Consider the following 21,938-nt stretch of genomic DNA (forward strand, 5'->3'; position numbering starts at 1 on the left):
GGCGAGCTCACTTCGGTCTTCAGGGATAACCCCCCAAGTGCTTCCTCCCCACACGATCTTATTGTACATGAAGGTGAGGGGGAGACCACCCCTGAAGACTGATCAATGCCCCCCGCTCCCGAGCTCCCTGTGCTTCTTCAACAAGCCCTCAAGCGCTTTCAAGACAAGGAAATGTTGGAGAGCTTGAGTGGTAACCTCCTCCAAGACCGCGTGGCCTACGACCTTGGAGACTTCCTTGTCGCATCCAGCCTTGCGCTAAGTAAGGCTCAAGAAGCAGAAGAACTAAAGGCTAGGATGGCGAAACTGGAGGAGGAGCTGGCCCTCAAGACCAAGGTCTTCTCCAACCGCGAGACCGCCATGTACCAGGAATTGGCAAGCCTTTGCCAATCCGAGAAGGACGTCAAGAAGCTTCTTTTTGACAAGAGCCACGAGGCCGTTCAACTGTAAATGAAGATCTTGCCCCTTTACAACAAGGTGATAGACCTGGAGGAGAAGGTCGAGGGGATGCAGGCCAAAATGGCCAAATTGGAGGAGAGGGCCACCTAGCGCGAGGTCCAGCTGGGGCAGGTGGAGGGGAAACTTCCTGAGAAAATCGAGCTCTTCAAGAAGACGGAGGAGGAGCTCAACAATGATGTTGTCGATGCTTACAGTGAGGGGTTCCAAGATGCCATAGCTCAGTTTTCCTGTGTGCATCCTGAGGTGGATCTTTCCCATTTCAGTGAGGCCAAATGCGTTGTTGATGGGCAACTCGTGCTGAGAGAGTAACCGCCCTGTAATTCTGTCTTCTTGAAGAAAAATTTGCCCCTTGCATATGTATATATATCTTTATAAGCATTTACCTTTCCTTTTACTATTTGTCTTAGTTGCTTTGGTTTACCTTTATGTACCTTTACTTGCATTGACTTCAACTAACAGTGCCTTCGACATAGGTTTACCTTTTAGGTAGCACGCTTTTAACCTCATAAACTCCTCCTGCTGTTTTTGATCTTCTTCTTGCGAAGTAAGGCTACCTGTTGATCTCATCCCTACCCCCTCAGATCGACAGGAATGTCTTGCTGGTAACATTGGAAAATCACACCACTCTCGTCCTTGGCTTACAAACAAGGGAGAAATGTATCCTCCCTATCTTGGCTCTGCACACGAAGGTAGGGGTGAACTTAACCGGTGAGCCATGTTGTTCAACCCTGGAGTTACTACACAAGAGGGAGGCTCCCTAAGGATCCATACTGCCCCCATCTTGGTGTTTCTAACTCGGGCGAACGAGTCTTACCAACCTTATCCTTGCCATAGAAAGTCAAGGGACAAGTCTGAATAACCGACCGCGACCCTGCTATAAAAAGTCAAGGGACAGGCCTTCAACGTTTGAACCATACTGTTCTCAGCCTTGGTAAACTTGCGCAAGAGGGAGGTTCACCAAGGAACCATACTATTCCCGACCTTGGCGCATTACTTCAAGGGAGAGGTTTATTAACTGACGAACCGTACTATTCTTCACCTTGGTGAACTTACACAAGAGGGGCTTATTGGGGAACCAAACTACCTCCGCTCTTGGTGTATCACTTCCAGGGAGAGGTTCATTATTTGTACTACACACACATCTCTTAACTGAATAACTGAAATTTTATTTGGGTGACCTCGTTCAAAAACCCTTATGAGGGAAAAGTGTGTCCCCTAAAAATGTGTACAATGCAAAACATCTTTAACTAAAATAAAACTTAAGATTGGTCGCGTTTCAAGTACGAGGGATCGCGCCACCCTCTAATGTTTCGAGCCTGTATGCTCCATTCCCAAGGGCCTCTATCACTCTGAAAGGACCAATCCACGTGGGGGATAACTTGTTCTCTAGCTGGTACGGGTAGACCTTTCGCATCACCAGGTCCGCGACCTGGAACTGTCGAGGTTTCAGCTTGGAGCTGTATTTGTACTCCACCCTCCTTTTCAAGGCTTCAGCCTTAATCCTTGCTTCCTCCCTTGCTTCATCCAGTAGGTCCAAATTCACCTTTCTCTCTTCATTGGACTCCTCGATCACGATGTTCTGGAAACACGGCGAGTTCTCCTGGATTTCTACCAGAATCATTGCGTCCGACCCGTACACCAAGCTAAAGGGTGTTTCCCTGGTCGTGGACTGGGGAGTAGTGTGGTAGGACCACACAATTCTAGGAACTTCTTCCGCGCAGGCTCCCTTGGCTTTGTCTAGCCTTCTCTTCAAACCTCTGAGCAGAACTGGGTTGAAAGACTCGATCTTCCCGTTTGTTTGGGGGTGTTCAACTGATGTGAACACTTGTTTCACTCCCAACTTTGTACATAACTTGCCCAATTGTTGGCTTGCAAACTGGGTACCATTATCAGACACCAATCTCTTCGGGATTCCAAAGCGGCATACTATATTTTTCCACACAAAGTGTTGGACCTTGTGGGCTGTGATCTACGCCACTGGCTTAGCCTCGATCCACTTTGTGAAATACTCTATGGCAACCACGAGGTACTTCATCTGCCATACTGCCAAAGGGAAAGGCCCAAGAATGGCAATCCCCCAAGTATGAAATGGCCATGGGTTGTAGATCAACCTCAACTCCTCTGGAGGCGCCTTGTCCTAGTTAGCATGTTGTTGGCACTGTTTGCACCGCTGGGCATACCTCGTGCAATCTTCCCTCATGGTTGGCCAGTAATACCCTGCACGAATGGCCTTTGACGAGAGGGATTGGTCGCTGATGTGGCTACCACATATCCCCTCATGCAGTTCTGTCATAATTCGCGTGCATTGCTCACCACTTACACACACCAGGATAGGATGGGTGAACCCATGCCTGAATAACTTCCCATCGATCAAGGTGTACTTGTTCGAATTTTTCTTAATTTTTCTGGCTTCTGTGGGTTCTAATGGGAGTACTTCATCAGCCAAGTAGTGTTGGCAGGGTGTCATCCAAGTTTCTCCTGTTTCGACTTGGTAAATCTGCAATGACATCTCCCCAACAACCGAGTACACGCTTACTCTAGGCGTTTTTACCATTTCCTGTGTTAATGACCGATGACTCCTCCTCATGCCTTCCAATGTGCTGATCTGGTGGACTTCTGCCATGTTGTCCGCGGTAGTTCGAGGTGTCTTCAAGGTCTCCCGAATCACTGTCCTCTGCCTGCCCCCCTTGCTCGAACTAGCGAGCTTTGCAAGAAAGTCTGCTCAGGCATTTTGCTCTTTGGGAACACGAATTAACTCGAACACCTCAAACGTCTACTTCAGAACCTGGACATACTCTAGCTAGGCGGCCATCTGAGGATCTTTATCTCGGTAATCCCCCGTGACTTGACCTGTGACTAACAAAGAGTCACTCTTTGCCAGCAAACCTTTCGCTCCCATCTCCTTGGCCAGCAGCATTCCAGCGATGAGGGCCTCATACTCTGTTTGGTTGTTACTGGCCTTGAAAGCGAACCGTAGGGCCTGCTCAATCAACAACTCATCTGGTCCTTCCAAGATGAAACCAACCCCACTACCTTGTTGGTTTGAGGAACCATCTACGGAGAGCACCCATTTGAAACTCTGGACGTAGTGGCGAAGTCTTCGCGCTGACAACACTACTGCCAGAGTTGCTTTCTCTAGGGCCTGGTATCTCACCTCTCGCCCTTCCAACACCTTGTTGACGAAGTAGATCGGTTTCTGCACTTGGTCTTGTTCTTGCAGCAGAACCGAACTAATTGCCTTCTCTGTAACTTAGGCGAGGGGGAGTACCTAGCTCTGGCTTGCACAATAGTAATGGACTAGCCAGGTACTCCTTCAGCTTTACAAACGCCTCTTTGCACTCCCGGGTCCATACGAACCTATTGTTTCTCTTTAGGCACTGGAAATAAGGATGCCCCTTGTCTCCTCCTACTGATACGAATCTGGACAGAGTAGCCATGCTCCCTGTCAACTGCTGCACTTCCTTCACTGAGATTGGGCTTCTCATGGCTATTATTGCAGGGTTCGCTTCTATCCCATGTTCAGTGAGTAGGAACCCCAAGAACTTTCCTGCCTCGACCTCGAACACACACTTCTATGGGTTCAGTTTCAGCCTATACTTCGCTATCGTGGTGAACAGCTCTTCCAGGTCTGCCACGTGCTGCTCCTTCTGCTGGGAGGTGACCACCATGTCATCTACATATGCTTGGACAATCTGTCCTAACATGGGCACTAATACTCTGTCCATCAACCTCTGGTAGGTGGCACCTTGTTGAGGTTTGTGAAGTCAACACACATCCTCCACTTCCTGCTCGCCTTTTTCACTAACACCACATTGGCCAGCCATTCGGGGTACTGAATCTCCCTAATGTGGCCATCCTTCATCAGTTTCCCCGTCTCTTCGCGCACGACCTGATGCCTCTCCTCGTTAAACTTTCGTCTTCTCTGACGAACAGGTCGGACCTGGGGATCCATGGTGAGACGATGACACAGGAAGTCAGGGTCTATGCCAGGCATGCCAGAGGCAGACCACACGAAAGCGTGAAGGTGTCGTGCTATGACCTCAGAAATCTGATCCTGCGACTCTTGGCTTAAAGACTTGCTAAGCTTGAACATCTTCCCCCCGATCTCTCTCTCCAGTACGTCTCGGCGGGCTCAGGTCGTCTCTCCCAGGCGATCTCTGCACGAGTGACCCCTTCTTCCCTTGGAGGTTCGGTAGTAGCAGCGAACACCCCTCTCTTCATCTTAAGGCTATTTTCGTAACACTTCTTAGCCTCTTTCTGGTCAGACTTGATGGTGATCACCGTACCCTCAAGGGAAGGCAACTTCATCTTCATATGCCTTGTGGAGGCAATCGCTCCAATCCTGTTCAAAGCATGTCTACCTAACAATATATTGTAGGTTGATGGAGCGTTAACAATAAGATACCTGATGTTGGCAGTGCGTGAAGTTGTGCCATCCGTAAAGGTCGTTCTCAGCTCTATATGCCCACGCACCTCCACCTGGTCTCCAGCGAAGCCATACAAACATCCAATATATGGCCTCAACTGGTCTGGAGACAACTGCAGCTTGTTGAAGGTCGACTAGAACATCACTTCGGCCGAACTTCCTTGGTCTATGAGGACGCAATGCACCCTTCTCCCTACTGTGACTAGTGAAATCACTACCGGGTCATTGTCATAGGGTATGACATCTTGGCGGTCGGCCTTGGTGAAGACGAGGTCGACATCGGGGGTTTGATCTACCTCCTGTACCTCTATTGCCATCACCTCTCATGCGTACTTCTTTCGCTGGGAGGCGGTGCACCCTCCTCCTGAAAATCCTTCAGAGATCGTGTTGATCTCCCCGTGAATGGGCACCTCGTGTCCCTAATCTGCCCCTGTGGTTATCAACGCTTGATCATTCTGCTGCTCTTGAAGATAATCCTTTAAGAAACCGCTCTTCACTAGCTCTTCTAGTTGGTGTGCCAGGGCCAAGCAATTGCGTATGTAATCACTATGTTTGGGATAGTGATTAGCTCCTTAAGCTCCACTCGAAAATTATGCTTTGGGGGCGGATCCCTCTGTGTGCGTGTTCCCGCCTGGAACTGTTTGTAGGGTTTTCCCACTCCCTTCTTCTCTGTGGTCGCCTCGTGCACCCTCATGGGCTGAGGTCGTCTTGCTGCTCGAGATCGGATAGGACCGAAAAGACCACGTTTCTCCGTTACTCGATTATCTGCAGCGATGTGCACCAACGCCCGATGTCTGATCTCGTCTTCGGGTAGAACCTCAGCAATGATTCACTGAAAGGTCCTGGCAACATTCCCTTGACAAAGGCATGTACTGTCATGGCCTCATCCGTGGGTTTCAACCTTCCCACCTGGACCCCAAACCTGTTCAAATAGTCTTTCATGGACTCCCTCCAGTATTGTTTAATGTCGAAGACATCATAAGAAAACCGGGTGGGGGCCTTGTTAACAAGGTATTGTTCCCTGAACAACGTCGCAAACTGGTTGAAGGTGTTGATGTGTCCGTCGGGAAGACTAACGAACTACTCCAACGCCGCGCCTGTTAACGTGGGATCCTCCTGTAAACATCATCTGAGTATGGAACGCCGTGAGGTTGGCCTTTGGGTCCTCCACACCTGTGAAGGAGACCTTCGGGCCCAGAGACATGGTTGGTAACGCTGTGTCTATGATCACTTGTGAGAACGACATGGGACGTGCCCTGAGTGGTACAGGTGGGGCACGTTCATCCACCGCGCGCTCCCCTACTTGTTGCAAATCTCTGCGCAATTCCTCATTGGCCCTGCGCACGCGTGATGCGACAATTTCAACCCTAGATGTTGCCACCTCTGCTTGGAGAGCATGCATAGTCTCCAATATTTGTTGCGTAGTAACGTTGTCCCCTCTAGGGGGCACAACACCTGTGGCTACAACTGATCCTTGCCTTGTACTCCTCATATCGTTGGTAAAACTCTCAACAAGATTGTGAGTGGGACCTTGCTTTAACGGGCCCCACGATGGGCGCCAAATGTTCCTGCCGGTTGACTCGCTTCGCCAGTTGACTCTAACGATAGTCTTGGCCCTTCTATCTCCACCTGAGAATCATACTTCCTTGATCAAGAAATCTCCCACCTGCAAAGACAAAGCAGCGACTTGACGACCGTTTGCACTCCGACGCTCAAGTCAGTATAAGGGCAAAAAACACCAAGTGTATAGAGTAGTTTTAGTCTTAGAAATTTCGTACCTTGCTAAGGTTCTTGGCACCCTTTATATAGGTTGAAACTAGGGTTTCCCTTTGTGTTGTTACCCTTGTCTAGGGTTCCTTGGGAAACGTCCTTGCGCCCCTATTTACATAATCTTAGCGTATCTGGCACATAGAACTTCCGTTAACTGGAGTGCAATGAATAACAAAGTGGCCGCCTGGGTACCAACTTGTGCACCTAATCTCTGGTGCCATCTATTTATGCAGGTGCCCTAAGTATTCACGTGCCATGCATGTAGCTTACCCTGGAAACCCTAACCCTAATGGGCCTTAACGTCTCCTAGGATTATTCACTCGTGTCGCTCCTGTATGCACCATACACACCACATGCATGAATCCTTCGTGACTTAGGCTACCGCAGGCCGTCGATGTCCGATCTCTTCCTCTTTTGGCGAGGTCTGATGTCGATCTTCAACATCGGGGTCTACGGTAACGATGTCCAAAGACTGACCAACCCCCTAATAAGTGTGTCTGGGGCCCACCTTACGTGGCCCCCTTCCATTACCAGGCACCGATGTGCGATGTCCGAGGTTAGTCATTGTGGACGATGACCGAGGAATGGTCGGGACAGATACCATAGACCAACATTGGTTGTTCCTTTGAGATATTTGAGAATCCTCTTTGCAGCCTTGAGGTGAGATTCCTTTGGATTTGCTTGATACCTTGCACAAAGACATACGACAAACATGATATCCGGTCTACTTGTTGTGAGATAAAGTAAAGAACCAATTAAACCTCTATATTTTGTTTGATCTACCCCTTTTCCAGCAGCATCTGCATCCATATAACAGCTTGAAGGCATAGATGTGCTAGCTTCTTTGCAACTCTCCATCTTAAATTTCTTAAGGATTTCTTTGCAATACTTTGATTGGCATAGGAAAATTCCATCCTTTGATTACTTAACCTGCAACCCAAGAAAGAATGAAAGCTCTCCCATCATGGACTTTTCAAATTCACTTTGCATGGCAACAACAAACTCCTCACATAAACTATCTTTGGTAGCACAAAAAATGATGTCATCAACATAGATTTGGACCAAAATAATTTCAGAATTTGCTCTTTTGATGAAAAGAGTCTTGTCAATCATCCCTCTTTCATAGCCATGAGATAAAAGGAAGTTACTAAGCCTCTCATACCACTCCCTTGGAGCTTGCTTAAGCCCATACTGTTGAACAAGATGCTTTGATGTCTCCAAATCCAAGAGGAAAGCTTGAAGACCTTGTTGTTGGGTGGGTGTGTGTTGTCTAGTTGTTTGAAACTTGTTAATTCACTCCTTAAGTTGATCCAAGTTCATTTGAATCTTTAACCTTTTGAAAAGATGTGTTTTCTAAAACAGGTTGTTTTACCTTAGCTGTTTTTGAAAAACTTGGTTGACTTTGCTATCAAACCAAAACAATCGATTGTTTCGACAAAACAACTGATTGTTTTCCTGCAAACCTTAACAGAATTCTGTTAAGCGGTTTTAATATGTTTTAAATGATCCTAACTAACTTGGCTCCTTTATTAAATGCTTGTGACCACTTGGTGGGTCTATATAAAGTTGGTTTTACGCTCCTAATCTTGAAGTAACAAAAAGACTTTATCAAAACAGTTTTTCCAAGATTTGAAAGAGCTTTGGATCATTCTTAAGTGTGTGGAATAGGATTGGGTTGTAATTCTGATCTTTAAGCTTTGTAATACCCAGGTGTGTTCTATTCCCTTCTTCCTTGATTACTGTATTTCTGTATTTGTGTTGCCAAGGAGTGTTGTGTGTTCTTGAGGGGTTCAAGATCAACACTCTTCGTGTGGTTTGCCAAAGGTAGTGTGTTTCTTGAGGGGTTCAAGGTCACTACTTTGGTGTGTGGTGTTTGTAATCTGGTTTTGATTGCATAGTGGAATACCCAGTGGTTTCTGGGGACTGGATGTAGCTCCTGGTGTAAGAGTGAACCACTATAAATTGCTTGTGTGCTTATCTCTTTCCCTTATTTCACATATATCTGTTTTAAGCTGTTTTTATTAACTGCTGATAAAAACAACCGATTGTTTCGACAAAACAACCGATTGTTTTTATGATATCATCTTAAAACAGTTTTGGGTATTTGTTTCCTTGATTCTTTTCTCCGTAATTCAGCATTGATTTTCATTATACTTTCAAAGTTTACGAAAATCCCTCTTAAACAATTCACCCCCCTTCTCGTTTAAGGCCATATATTCTAACACATGCAATGCCCTTTTCAACTTAAAAACATGATTGGGATGTTGATGATCCTCAAAGCCCGGTGGTTGATCAACATACACTTCTTCATTGATAAATCCATTGAGAAAAGCACTCTTCATGTCCATTTAAAAGAGTTTGAATCCACTCATACAAGCAAAAGCTAGCAGCAGCCTTACAACTTCTAATCTTGCAACAGGAGCAAAGGTTTCACCATAGTCAATTCCTTCTTCTTGATTGTAACCTTTGGCAACTAGCCTTGCCTTGTTTCTAGTAATCACACCAACCTCATCTAGCTTGTTTCTGAAGACCCATTTAGATCCAATGATGTTCATCTCATCTGTCTTGGGGATAAGAAACCGCACATCATTCATAGCAAACTGATTCAACTCTTCATGCATTGCATCCACCCATTTTTCATCTTTAAGAGCTTCTTCAATTGATTTTGGTTCAACTTGAGAGACAAAAGCAGTATGCCTGCAAAAGTTTGAGATAGAACTATGTTTAGAAACACACTCTTTTATCTGCCCAATAATGTTCTCCACTGACAGATCTCTTGGAATTCTCCATTCTTTAGGAAACTCATTCTACTGCAGAATTTCAACCGGTTGTTTCCATGGACCAATCAATTGTTTTTCTGGATAGCAATCCAGTTTCTGCATAATGATGTTCTATTCATCCTCTTCAGTGCTGATTTTTGAGGGTTTTAAGACTTTGTGATCAACCTCATTAAATACCACATGAACAAATTCTTCTACAATCATGAGCCTCTTGTTGTAGACTCTATAAGCATGACTATTTGAGGAATATCCAATGAAAATGCCATTGTCCGCTTTTTCATCAAACTTTCCCAGATTTTCTTTCCCATTATTAAGAACAAAACAGCTGTATCCAAACACTCTTAGGTGACTAATGTTTGGCTTCCTTCCATTGAGGAGTTCACAGGTTGTTTTTCTGGACAACAATCCAGTTTCTGCATAATGATGTTCTGTTCATCCTCTTCAGTGCTGATTTTTGAGGGTTTTAAGACTTTGTGATCAACTTCATCAAATACCACATGAACAGATTCTTCTACAATCATGAGCCTCTTGTTGTAGACTCTATAAGCATGACTATTTGAGGAATATCCAATGAAAATTCCATTGTCCGCTTTTTTATCAAACTTTCCCAGATTTTCTTTCCCATTATTCAGAACAAAACAGCTGTATCCAAACACTCTTAGGTGACTAATGTTTGGCTTCCTTCTATTGAGGAGTTCATAAGGTGTTTTCCTCAAAATTGGCCTTATTAACACTCTATTCATCACATAGCAAGAGGTGCTAACAACATCAACCCAAAAATACTTGGGTAGGGAGGATTCACTTAGCATGGTTCTTGCTAACTCCTTAAGAGATTTATTCTTTCTCTCCACTACACCATTCTGTTGAAGAGTTCTTGGTGCAAAAAAATTGTGCAAGATCCTTGTCTTCTCACATAATTTTCTGAATTTCTCATTTTGAAATTCCCCTCCATGATCACTTCTTGTTGAGTCAATACTGTTGTTCCTTGTGTTTTGTAAACCTCTACCAAGCTTTTTGAAGGTAGAGAAAGCATCACTATTTGATTCCAAAAAAAATGTCCATGTGTACCTAGAAAAATCATCCAAAATAATAAGAGCATAATAGCTGCCACCAAGACTCATGGTTCTTGAAGGGCCAAACAAATCCATGTGGAGTAGCTCAAGGGGTCTTGAAGATGAAACAACATTTTTAAGTTTCAAGGAATTTTTAACTTGTTTCCCTTTTTGACATGCTTCACATATGTGGTCTTTCTCAAACTTAAGCTTGGGCAACCTTATCACAAGATCTTTTGAGATTAATTTGTTTAAGTGATTCATGTGCATGTGAGTTATTCTTCTATGCCATAACCAAGATTCATCATGTTTAGAAAGAAGACAATCAATGGAACAAGGAGAAGAGATATCTAAGAGATAAACATTGCTGATTCTTTTACCAATCAACATTACCTCCTTTAAGTTGGGAAGGCAGATTTCACAAGAGTTTGATTTGAAGATGACTTGATAACCTTTGTCACACAGTTGGCTAATGCTAAGCAGGTTGTGCTTTAGTCCTTCCACATACAAGGCATCATGGATTAACAATATACTCTTGTCTCCTATAGAGCCTCTTCCATGAATCCTTCCTTTGTTGTTGTCTCCATATGTCACATGCCCTTCTTGTTTGAGGATGATGTTCACACTCTTAGATTTATCTCCAGTCATGTGTTTTGAATAGCCATTGTCCAGGTACCACAGTTGCATGTTTTCCATCAATTTTCCCTACAAAAGGCAAGTTCAAGTGCAAAGATTTGGTCCCCATACAAATGTGGGTCCTTTTGATTTACATTCATCACTAGGAACTTCAGAATTTTTGGGAATCCATCTAATAATACCTTTAGGAAGAGAATATGTCTTAATTTTACAGAACCTAACCGAGTGGCCTCTTTTCATGCAGTAGAAACATGTAACATTCGATTGTTTCGATTTTTGAATCGGTTGTTTTTCTGGCACTTTCGAAAAAGAGTTTGAAAACTTGTTCTGTGGATTAAAACCCAATCCAGTTTTTCCAAAAACACAATTTTGAGATGCCAAGACACTCTCAAAGTTGGATTTACCTTTTGAAAGCTTATACACAATTTTTACAAGGTAGTGAACCTTCTTTTCAAGAGATTCACAGTTTTCACAAACAAGAGAGTCACACTTGCAAGAAGAGTTTTTGTAAGGCATTTCAAGATTTTCAAAATCTGTTTTTGAATTTTCCAATTCTTCTTCCAGTGCTTTGACTCTGTTTTCAAGCCAATTGTTCATTCCTTTCAAACGGTTGTTCAATAGAGCCAATCGGTTAGCTTCTTCATGAGTTTCTTTAAACGCTTGAAGCAATTGACTATAGTTTTCAACATTTAAGGAGGCACAAGAACTTACACTACTTTCACTGCTTGAATCATCTTCCTTTTAGCCATCAAACAGAGATTGGCCTTTTCAACTTCACTTGAAGATATGCTTGATGAGTCATCATTGCAGGCTTTTCTTGATTTTCCTTTCTTCTCTTCTTTGTTTAGTCTTTTAGCTTTAGTATATCCATGCTCACCATATTCAAGGTATGCATAATTTTTAGTTTTAACCTTGATAGGGTTTTTGTTATCATACCTTTTGGATGAGTCTCTTTTGCTGATTCTTTTCTTCAAGAATTTTCTGAGTTTCTTAAACAGCATGCTAAGCACTTTCTCTTCATTCTCATTTTTCCCTTCATGAATGACTTCTAAAGTGTCCCACATTTCTTTAGCTGATTCACATTGCGAAATCCTAAAAATTCATTGGAGTTTACAGCAGATGTTATGATATTCTTGGCAATGCAATCAAATTTGGCCTTTTTACTTTCTTCATTAGTTCATTGGGACCAAACTTTTTAGTAAAAGATCCAACCATTTCAATTTTAGGAATGAGAGAACCATTTTCAATTGCATCCCAAATTCCTTGATCAATAGATTCAACAAAGATTTTCATTCTAGCTTTCCAATACCGATAATTCAAACCGCAAAACAAAGGTGACCTGTTAATTGAGGCACCCTCCCCAAAAGGTAGTTTTTCAGCCATAGAAAAAAGATTTTAGGACCAAACTTGAATATTTTTCAAGTACCTTGCTCTTGATGCCAATTGTTAGAATATATGGTCTTAAACGAGAGGGAAGGTGAATTGTTTAAGAGGGGTTTTTGAAAACTTTTTGAGGTTTAACAAATTTTTTTGTATGAATCCAAAACAAGAATCAAGTTAGCCAAGAATATAAGAAATTAAACAACAAAGCAACAGAAAAACAATCAGTTGTTTCTTCGAAACAATTGATTTTTTATATCAGTAAAGCTTAAAACAGAAAAAAAAATGAGTTCATAGTAAGAGAGAGATACACCAACAATTTATATTGGTTCACTCTTAAGCCAAGAGCTACATGCAGTCCCCAAAAAACCACTGGGTAATCCACTAAGCAATCAAACCAGATTACAACACACAAACCACCAAAGTAGTGACCTTGAATCCTTCAAGAAACACACTCCCTTTGACAAAACACACCAAGAGTATTGATCTTGACCACCTCAAGAACACGCAACACTTCTTGGCAACACAACACCAGAAATAAAGTAGGTTTAGAAGGGATTACACTTGTTCACAGTACAAACTGAAATCAATACAATTGCAATCCTATTCCAGTCTCTTTGAAAACCCAAAGCTTGATGTGAATGTTCAAATCTTAGAATCAACTTTGTTACAACTGAAAAACTCAAATCTGTTTCTCTTGCTTGTTTGAAAACATATAAAAGCCATTTATATTTTCCAAAGATTAGTCAAAACAATTAATGAAGGAGCGTATTTAGTTGAAAAGCATTTAAAGCACATTTAACAGCCAAAACTGAATTTTGTTAGGATTTTCAGAAAAACAATTTGTTGAAACCACAAAACAACTGATTGTTTGGCTTGACAGTTTAGTCAACCAAACTAAAACAGTTTTCAACCTTTTCAAAACTCCTAAGAGTAAAACAATCGGTTGATTCGACAAAACAACAAGTTGTTTTTCACTTAGTTGGAAAAACACTTGATTTCAAAAAGGTTTTAAATCACATCAGTTTTAGATTCAACAAAGGAGTGGATTCACATTCTATTCTACCCAGATCCCTTCTAGAAACAAAAGCAACACCAGCCTTTCATCAAACACTTGGATTTGAATTCTTCAAAGCAATTATTCACTCTTGATCAACAATTATTTTTAGTGTTATATAATAGTATTATTATGAGTAATAATATTATTAATTAAATATATATATATATATATATAAATCCCCTGAGTAGCAATATTATTAATCAATTCTATTATTTTCATAGGTATATTTCTATTATAGTTAATAACTTGTAGTATTTATAATACAAATCAATATGATACATTATTTACAAAAAAATCAGGATAAAATATTATATTTATTAATAATTACTATAAAAAATTACTAAATAAAAACTAATTTTAGAGAAAAAAATAATTAGTTGTTATAATTATTAAATTAGATATCATTTTAAAGACTAAAAAAATTATTGATTTCTAAATTTACTTCTATTGATAAATAGTTTCTCAATTGGTATTTAATTAGCTATAAAAATTTTTGTTATCATATGCAATAAATAAAAAAATTGCCTTGTAGTCTTCCTTAATTCATATGAAAGTTTCATTTAAATTAATTAAGATAGTTACAGTACTGAAACAATGGCTAACATATTCATTCATATTTTGTCCGTAACACCTCAAAAATACATCTAACTATTTAAATACACGTTCTACATTTTTTATACAAATTTAGAGTGTTTCAAAACATTCCTAATACATGATTAAGACATATAGAAATACAAATATTTACAATATAAGTTTCAAAATATGAACCCTAAACCTCTTCATACCCTTCGACACCTGTAAGATCATCTGCTCGTGTACGTAGTACAGTCATCGCAGTTCAAACACAACAAGAAAAAGCAAGGGTAAGCTAGTGAAAATAGAATTTTATAATATACACAATTAAATCAAAAGAGAAAACCAAATTACAGGATCAATTTCTCAAATTATTCAATTTTCTTCAAATCTCAACAATAAAACAATCACATAGATCTCACATGGATCTACACATTCAGAATATTCAACAAACAACATATTCCGGAAGACCCGTATTAAGTAAGTCCTACCAGAGACTAACCCCCGATTCAAAGATTACCAGCGAATCCAACAGAAAGGATCACGGTAAGTTCAATACAACCCAAGTCGTGCATCTCATATGTCACAGTGTGCATGAACTCCCCCATCAGATTCTCACCATCTGATATCTTAGTCTATGAGATCTCTGTTACCACATAGGCATCAATACTTAATACACAACAAACATCAGTCCATACATTATTCCAAATGTATGAATTCAATTCCACACCATTTCATCATACAATATCATTCCAAACACGATCCACAACATTCAAAAGCTTAATTAACATAAAAGAAACAACACTTAAATATTAAACCATCAAAATCTAATATTTTTACAAATTTAAATAATACATAAACAAACAACACAATATATAAACACACAACATCCCTGCAAGAGAAATTGAATATTTGGACCACGTCCCTTCCGCATTCAGATCTTTTATCCTAGGGTACTATTAAAAATTAAATTTAGCTTCCCTTACCTTAATTGCTTACTTTCCAAGCAACTTCTATAATTTTATTCCCCATAGTCTGGATAAGCTTCAAGATTTACGAACCTAATGCAAGTTATCTAAACAGAACAAAAATTAAGTATATAGTAGAATAAGTTGAGAGGATTAAACTTCTCAGCTGACCCCACCAAGATTGATGACTAAATCCTAAGGAAAAAAAGAGAACAAAGGATCTTTATAGCAAAAATGAACTTACTATGTTTGAAAATCTGATCGGGTATAAATGTTCCTTAACTCGACAGCTACAACGTGGTCCGATCAGATTCTAAAATAGATGAAGATTGGGAGAGAAAATTAGGAGAGAGGGAGAGAAGAGAATATGAAGAGAGAGAGAGAGAGAAAGAAGAAAATGGCACGAGGGAGGCTCTGTAGCTTTTTGAAAAAGAAAAAAATATGTGTGCAGGTGCATGGGGTTGTTTTGTTTTTTAAAAAAAGTGCTCTTACATTATCTCCAACTACAAAAAATTTCGTCCTCGAAAATGAACTTACCAAGAAAGAGATTACGGTATGATGCTCAAATCTCCTCTTCAATTTCCCAAGTGGAGTCTCCAGAGATGAGATCCCACAATACTTTCACCATGGGAATATTTCTTCCATGAAGTTGTTTCACTTGTGAATCTAAAATTCTAATTGGCTTCACTTCAAATGACAGATTTTCTTTAACTTGGATGGAATCAGACTCTAGAATGTGGTTGGGATCAGGTACATACTTTCTTAGCTGGGATACATGGAAAATATTGTGAATGTTAGCTAAAGGAGGAGGCAAAGCAATTTCATAAGCCACAGGACCTATTCTCCTGAGAATTTGATAAGGTCCTATGAACTTAGGAGTCCATTTCTTGGATTTAAGTGTTCTTCCTACACCAGTGAACGGTGTAACTCTAAAAAAAACAAGCTCAACCGTAGAAAATTCTAAAGGTCTTCTTCTTTGATATGCATAAGACTTTTTCCTGCTGAGAGATGTTTTCAATCTTTCTTGAATCATTTTGACTTTCTCATTGGTTTGTTGTATTAATTCTGGTCCAATTAACACACTCTCACCATCCTGAAACCAACACAGAGGTGTCCTGCACTTTCTTCCATACAATGCCTCGAAAGGAGCCATTCCTATGCTAGCTTGGTAACTATTATTATAAGTAAACTCTACCAAAGGTATAATTTCGTCTCAACTGCCCAAATGATCTAACACACAAGTCCTAAGAAAATCCTAATGGAAGAGGCCCGAGCACCAACCCTTTGAGAGGCCACCAAAATGCTACCTTGAGGCAACCACTAGAGTCATAGTCAAAGAGGGGTCAAGAGGACACATTTTACATGTCATAGACTCTAGTGTGTCATAGTTTTTCTTATTTTTCTAGTCAAAGTAGCATAGTTTAAATATTTTTGTAAATGTGTTGAAACATGCAAAGTGGTACCTAAAATGCTAACCTAAGTTTAATTAGAGTTTCCTACTCCTAATTAAACTTAGGTCCAGCCCACAATTAGCCTAAGTGGAGCATAAGGTTTTAGAACTCCTAGCACATGGAAGAATTCTAGAACCTACCTCACATGTGCTGAATTTTGGAAGCCACCATCCCATGTGCTCCCATGTGCCATGTGCTTCCATGTGCTCACACTTGCATGTAATTTGGCTAGCATTTCATTTGTATTTGGCTCTTCAAATTCCAGCCCTCCAATCCTACATAAGGAGGTGCTTGGCTCTCATTTTGGTAAGATTGAATAGAGTATTGTTATGCTGCCAAATTTGAGCCATACACTACTCTTTGCCTAGAATCTAGGTTTAAATCTTCACTTCATCACCTTCAAAGGGGTTGGCCGAACCTCCCCAATTCCCCACTCTCATGCACCTTCAAGGCACCCATACTTCCTAGGAAGGCCTTGCTTCATCTCCCCCACTAGCTTCCGCAAGTTCATCACCAAAACGCAAAGAAGAGCTCATAGGAATGCCATCATTTGGTATCATGAGCTATGGTTCTTCAAAGATGAGTATCTCTTTGCAATTTTCTTTTTGAGTTCTTCTTTCTCCAATTTGTTCATCTTTATTCCAAGTTGTCTTGCTGTTTTTCTGTTTTTAATATGATTTGAATGCTTGTTTATTCATTTCAATCGGTGGGTTTTGTTCAAAATTGTGCTTGAACATCTATTTTCAATATTGTGTAGGATTCTTGATATCTTTGTGTTGCTATTTTTATTTTTAGGTATTTGAGTCTTGCTTGAAATTTCATTTGGGTCATATGATGTTCTTGAGTCTTTTCATTTTATGAATCCATAAGTTTTGTCTAAGTTATGTGTTTCCATATTTGTCAACAAATCCTAGTAGTACTTTTCTTGGTTTATTTGTTTCTTGTTTTTGTTTGAATGCTTGATCTGAAATCTGCTTTGTTTTGATCCTTTGGTGCTTTTTAATTTTTAGTTTGAATTCATATTTGTGTGCTAGATCCACACAAATTCTATTACACTAATTCCATTGTCTTTTTGTTAGTATATCATTCTGTTTTTTTATTCTAGATTTTCAGAATCCTCTGTTTTCCACCATTCTGTTTTGGCTGATTTTGCTTATGAAAATTAAATACAACATAAGAAAATTATGAGCCTCTGGATTTCACTAGATTGAGGTGTTAGCAAAAGAACAAAAAAAGAATTAGTTGAAAAAAAGAAATAGAAAAAAAAGATAAATCTGACAAAAAAAGTGTGCAATCCTGACACTACATCTGGCGGTTCTGAGCACTGTTTTTAAAAAACATTATTAAAATTAATTTGTGCATGCGTTTGGAGTGAAACCAACGCCAAATTTTTTTTAAGATCTTGATTTGTTTGAGTATCAATTTTCAGAAGCAAATATTAAAGAGCTAGCTCAGCATAAATCTGTGAAAGTCACGCATTCTGGACCACAACATTTTGTTTCAGTGGTGTTGTTTTTTGTTTTTTAAATCAAATCTAGTGTTATTCCATAGGTTCCTTTTTGTGTGCGATCCATTTCTTTGAGTGCCTTTTTATTTGCTTGTCTAATTTTCATTTGAACTCTTTCTAAGTTGTGTCACATTTAATTCCATTTTTGTGGTACTGTTTTTTTCAAATTAATTTGTTTCTTGCTTTATTTCTTTGACCTCTAAGCTTGGTGGTGGATTAATTATCAATTGGTACTTGTTAAGAGGGAATTGACTTGAGGGGAGTCTAGTTTTGCTTAATAGGTGCTGGATTGAAGAATTTAATTACCTAATCCCAAGAGGATCAAAGGCAAGGGGCAGCAACAAACACATACTAAATACACCACACACCTTGGAAGGCCCAACAAAGAAGAAACAACAAAGGGAGTGCAATTAGAAAAACAACAAAGGGAGTGCCATTTAATTTCTTTGCAATTTAACTCTTGTTAATTACTTGTTAATCACGCAATTAGATGGTGAGTGTGTCTTCAAGGGCTCCAAGTGTCCAAGAAGCCTCACCTAGGGCCGACTAGCTTAAACTTTCAAGCTTAGCATTTGTTAATTGCTTTAATTACGCCAATTGCTTTTGTTTAACTTCGCTTAATTGCTTTTGTTTAACTTCGCTTAATTGCTTTTGTTTAGTTTTGTTTTAAGCGTTGATAATTTTGCTTGGGTTGTTAGATAGCTTGCATTGTTTCTTGCATTAAAAATTTGATTTCTACATCCTCATTGTGTTTTAAGTGATTTACCAAGAGAAAGATTTGTGTGAAGATCTTGAGGGATAGTTTTTGGCTAAGGCAAGACTTGGTATTTAAGTAGTCCATTGTGACTCACCTCTCTTACCTGGAAAACTACCTTCATTAACTTTCCTCATCTTTCTTGTACCGGCCGGGTCATCAGGTATGATGACGTGGACAAGAGAAGGGTAGGTGGTCAAGAAGCCAACATAGTCGCCGCATGTAGAAGCGGCATTCTACAGTGTACGTAATCGGTTCTCGCCGAGACGTGTCACTATCCGAGAAAAGACATCGCTTAAACGGACATCGCCTAAGACATCGCCTAAGTAAGACATCGCCTAAGTAAGACATCGCTTGAGTAAGACATCGCCCGAAGAGTCAACCCGCATGACGTAAGCATTTCACAGAGAGGGGGCCCACACGATGGGATAACCCTAAGTTGGGTGGCGGTACTGTGGGTCCCTCTGCACAGAATAAATGATCGAGTCAAAAGGGCACGTGGCAATGCCCACGTGCTCACTAAAGGTATCCAGGGAAGGCTGCATGCATGACACGTGTTTAATTAGGGCGCTCGAACAGTATGATGGCGCGAGAAATACAGCGCTCAAGTTAGAGCCCAAGTGGCCATAAGGTTATACATTGCACTCCAGATAAGGGAAGTCCATGGGCCAGATACGCTAAGATCCTAAAGATAGCGGCGCAAGGACCTTCTCCAAGGAACCCTAGATAATAGCAAGCAACGCAGAGGTAAACCCTAGATTTTCACCTATATATAGGGCACGAATAAGCCCTAGAGAGGGACGTTTTTTCACAGTTGCATGAGTTTTAACCTAGTTTTCATAAAGTCATTCAGAACAGTAGTCCCTAGTTGTTCTTGACGGCACACCCAGCTGTGGAGACAAGGCAGTTAGGGCCACACAGTTTAGTCACACAGTTCCTGTTGTTGAGATTATTATACAGTTTCTAGTTACTTTGGTGTTTCTCGCTAGCTGACTTGAGCGTCGGAGTGCAAACGGCCGCGAGGGCGCCCCTTTGTTCTTCTTTTTCAGGTACACACAGACGAGGCAGAACGAAGGTGCCCTTGCTCGTTAGAACAAAGCCACGCATAAAGACGACCCAGGTCAACCGGCCAGAACATCTGGCACCCACCGTGGGGCCGATATAAACATCGGTTCCACCACACAAGCTTTCAGTTCCAGATTCCAACACTTAGATAAGTCGAGAGGATCCCCAGAGAGCCATGACCTCCCGACCAGCACGCGCTAGGAGTGAAGAGATGACCCTACAGCAGCTCATGGGCATGGTGCACGGGCTACAAGACGCAGTGGCAGCCTCGAAAGTAGAACAGGAGCGCATGCTGGCGGACCTGACAGCTTCTCAAGCAAGAAGCGAGGAACTCCACCGCACCAACGAGGAGTTACGCCATAGATGGCGTGGCAGAGACGAACCGGAGGCTGCATCCCCACCCAGGGAATTCACAACACCATTTTCACAGGCAATCTTGGAGACGGCAATTCCCAATACGTTCACAGGACCCAAAGCGACCTTCACGGGAATGGAGGATCCCGAAGCACACCTCACGGCGTTCCACACACAGATGTTGCTGGTAGGTGGTTCAGACGCCGCTAGGTGCAAGCTTTTCATGAGCACCCTGACAGGGATGGCCATGGGCTGGTTCATTAGCCTCCCAGAGGGCCACGTCACGTCCTTCGCCCAACTTTCACAACTATTTAGAGAGCAGTACCTAGCCAACAGAACTCCCGCCCCAGTCTCGTACGATCTTTTCGACGTCAAGCAGTTCCAAGGCGAAACCCTAAAAGAGTACATAAGCCGCTTTGGGGCACAGGTAGTGAAAGTAGGCACCAAGGAGGTACCCATGATTGTATACGCATTCAAGAAGGGGGTGCTTCCCGGATCTTTCAGTAAAACGCTTAACCGCAGTCGCCCCAAAACCTTCGCCGAGATAAGGCGACAAGCGGTAGAACATATTGCCTCAGAAGGTGAAACGTACGAGAAATGCACAACCACTGTGCCAGCACGCCCCAAGGTACAGATACGCACGCAACCTGTTCGGGTTCACCAAGCCGTCATAGAAAGGAAACAATTTGACAGGAAACGCGCTTACGAGCCACGGAGGACCCAACCTAAGGGTCGAGTAGAGGAAGGGAGAGAAGCAAGCAAGCCGCCGAGGCACAACTTCGTGATGGAACTTAAAGATCTGATTGCGGTACCCAACATAGCCGATAGGTTGAGGCCGCCAATTAAAGCTGACAAGGTGTTGGGACCTCGCAAGGAGTCGTGGTGCGAATTCCACGAAGCATTCGGGCACCATATTAACAACTGTCTGGCGCTTGGCTATCAGTTGGATGAGCTCGTGAAGAATGGTTTCCTGAAGGATTACTTGGTGGAGAAACAGGCGGGACGACCATCAGGCTCGCAACCGGGGGGCAGTGAGGGGCAGCAGCACGAGGCGCCCGTTCTCAGTGAAATCCACACCATAGCTGGTGGGTTCTCGGGTGGCGGGTGTACGGCGTCGCAGCGTAAAAGGTATGCGAGGTCCGTAATGTCAGTGGAAGTTTTTGAGGACCATTCGCCCGATGTGGACATCACGTTCACTAAGGAAGACCTCAGGGATGTTGTGCCGCATGACAACGATCCCATTGTGATCTCGCTCGTCACGGCAGGGAGAACGGTTCATCGGGTCTTGGTCGATCAAGGGAGCGCGGCAGACGTGATGTTCTGGCCGACCTTCGAAAGGCTACAACTATCTACGGACCAGCTGAGGCCATATGGAGGCTGCTTATACGGTTTTGCGGGTGATAAAGTCGAAGTCAGGGGATACATTGAGTTAAGAACAACGTTCACAGATGGGGCCGCCTCGCGCACGGAGAAAATCAACTACCTTGTCGTGAACGCCCCCTCAGCATATAATATCCTATTGGGAAGGCCAACACTCAATAGGATAGGAGCTGTACCCTCCACGAGGCCTATGAAGGTTAAATTACCTTCAATGGAAGGGGTGATCGTCACCATCCGATCTGACCAAGAAGAGGCAAAGAGATGCTACGAAAACAGCCTCAAGAACAGGTGATCAGTGTGCCATGTGACCACAACACCACCTCTTG

General features: G+C 41.9%; 1 protein-coding gene across 1 annotated transcript; it reads left to right on the forward strand.

Moving 5' to 3' along the window:
• The first annotated feature begins 20,053 nt into the window (after window positions 1–20,053).
• Window positions 20,054–21,904, forward strand: LOC137806156 (uncharacterized). Its single transcript, XM_068606138.1, has one exon. It carries the CDS (start codon window positions 20,054–20,056, stop codon window positions 21,902–21,904), a length of 1,851 nt encoding a protein of 616 aa, XP_068462239.1.
• Window positions 21,905–21,938: the final 34 nt, after the last annotated feature.

This window comes from Phaseolus vulgaris, chromosome 11 (assembly GCF_000499845.2).
Source record: "Phaseolus vulgaris cultivar G19833 chromosome 11, P. vulgaris v2.0, whole genome shotgun sequence".
Lineage (NCBI taxonomy): Eukaryota > Viridiplantae > Streptophyta > Magnoliopsida > Fabales > Fabaceae > Phaseolus > Phaseolus vulgaris.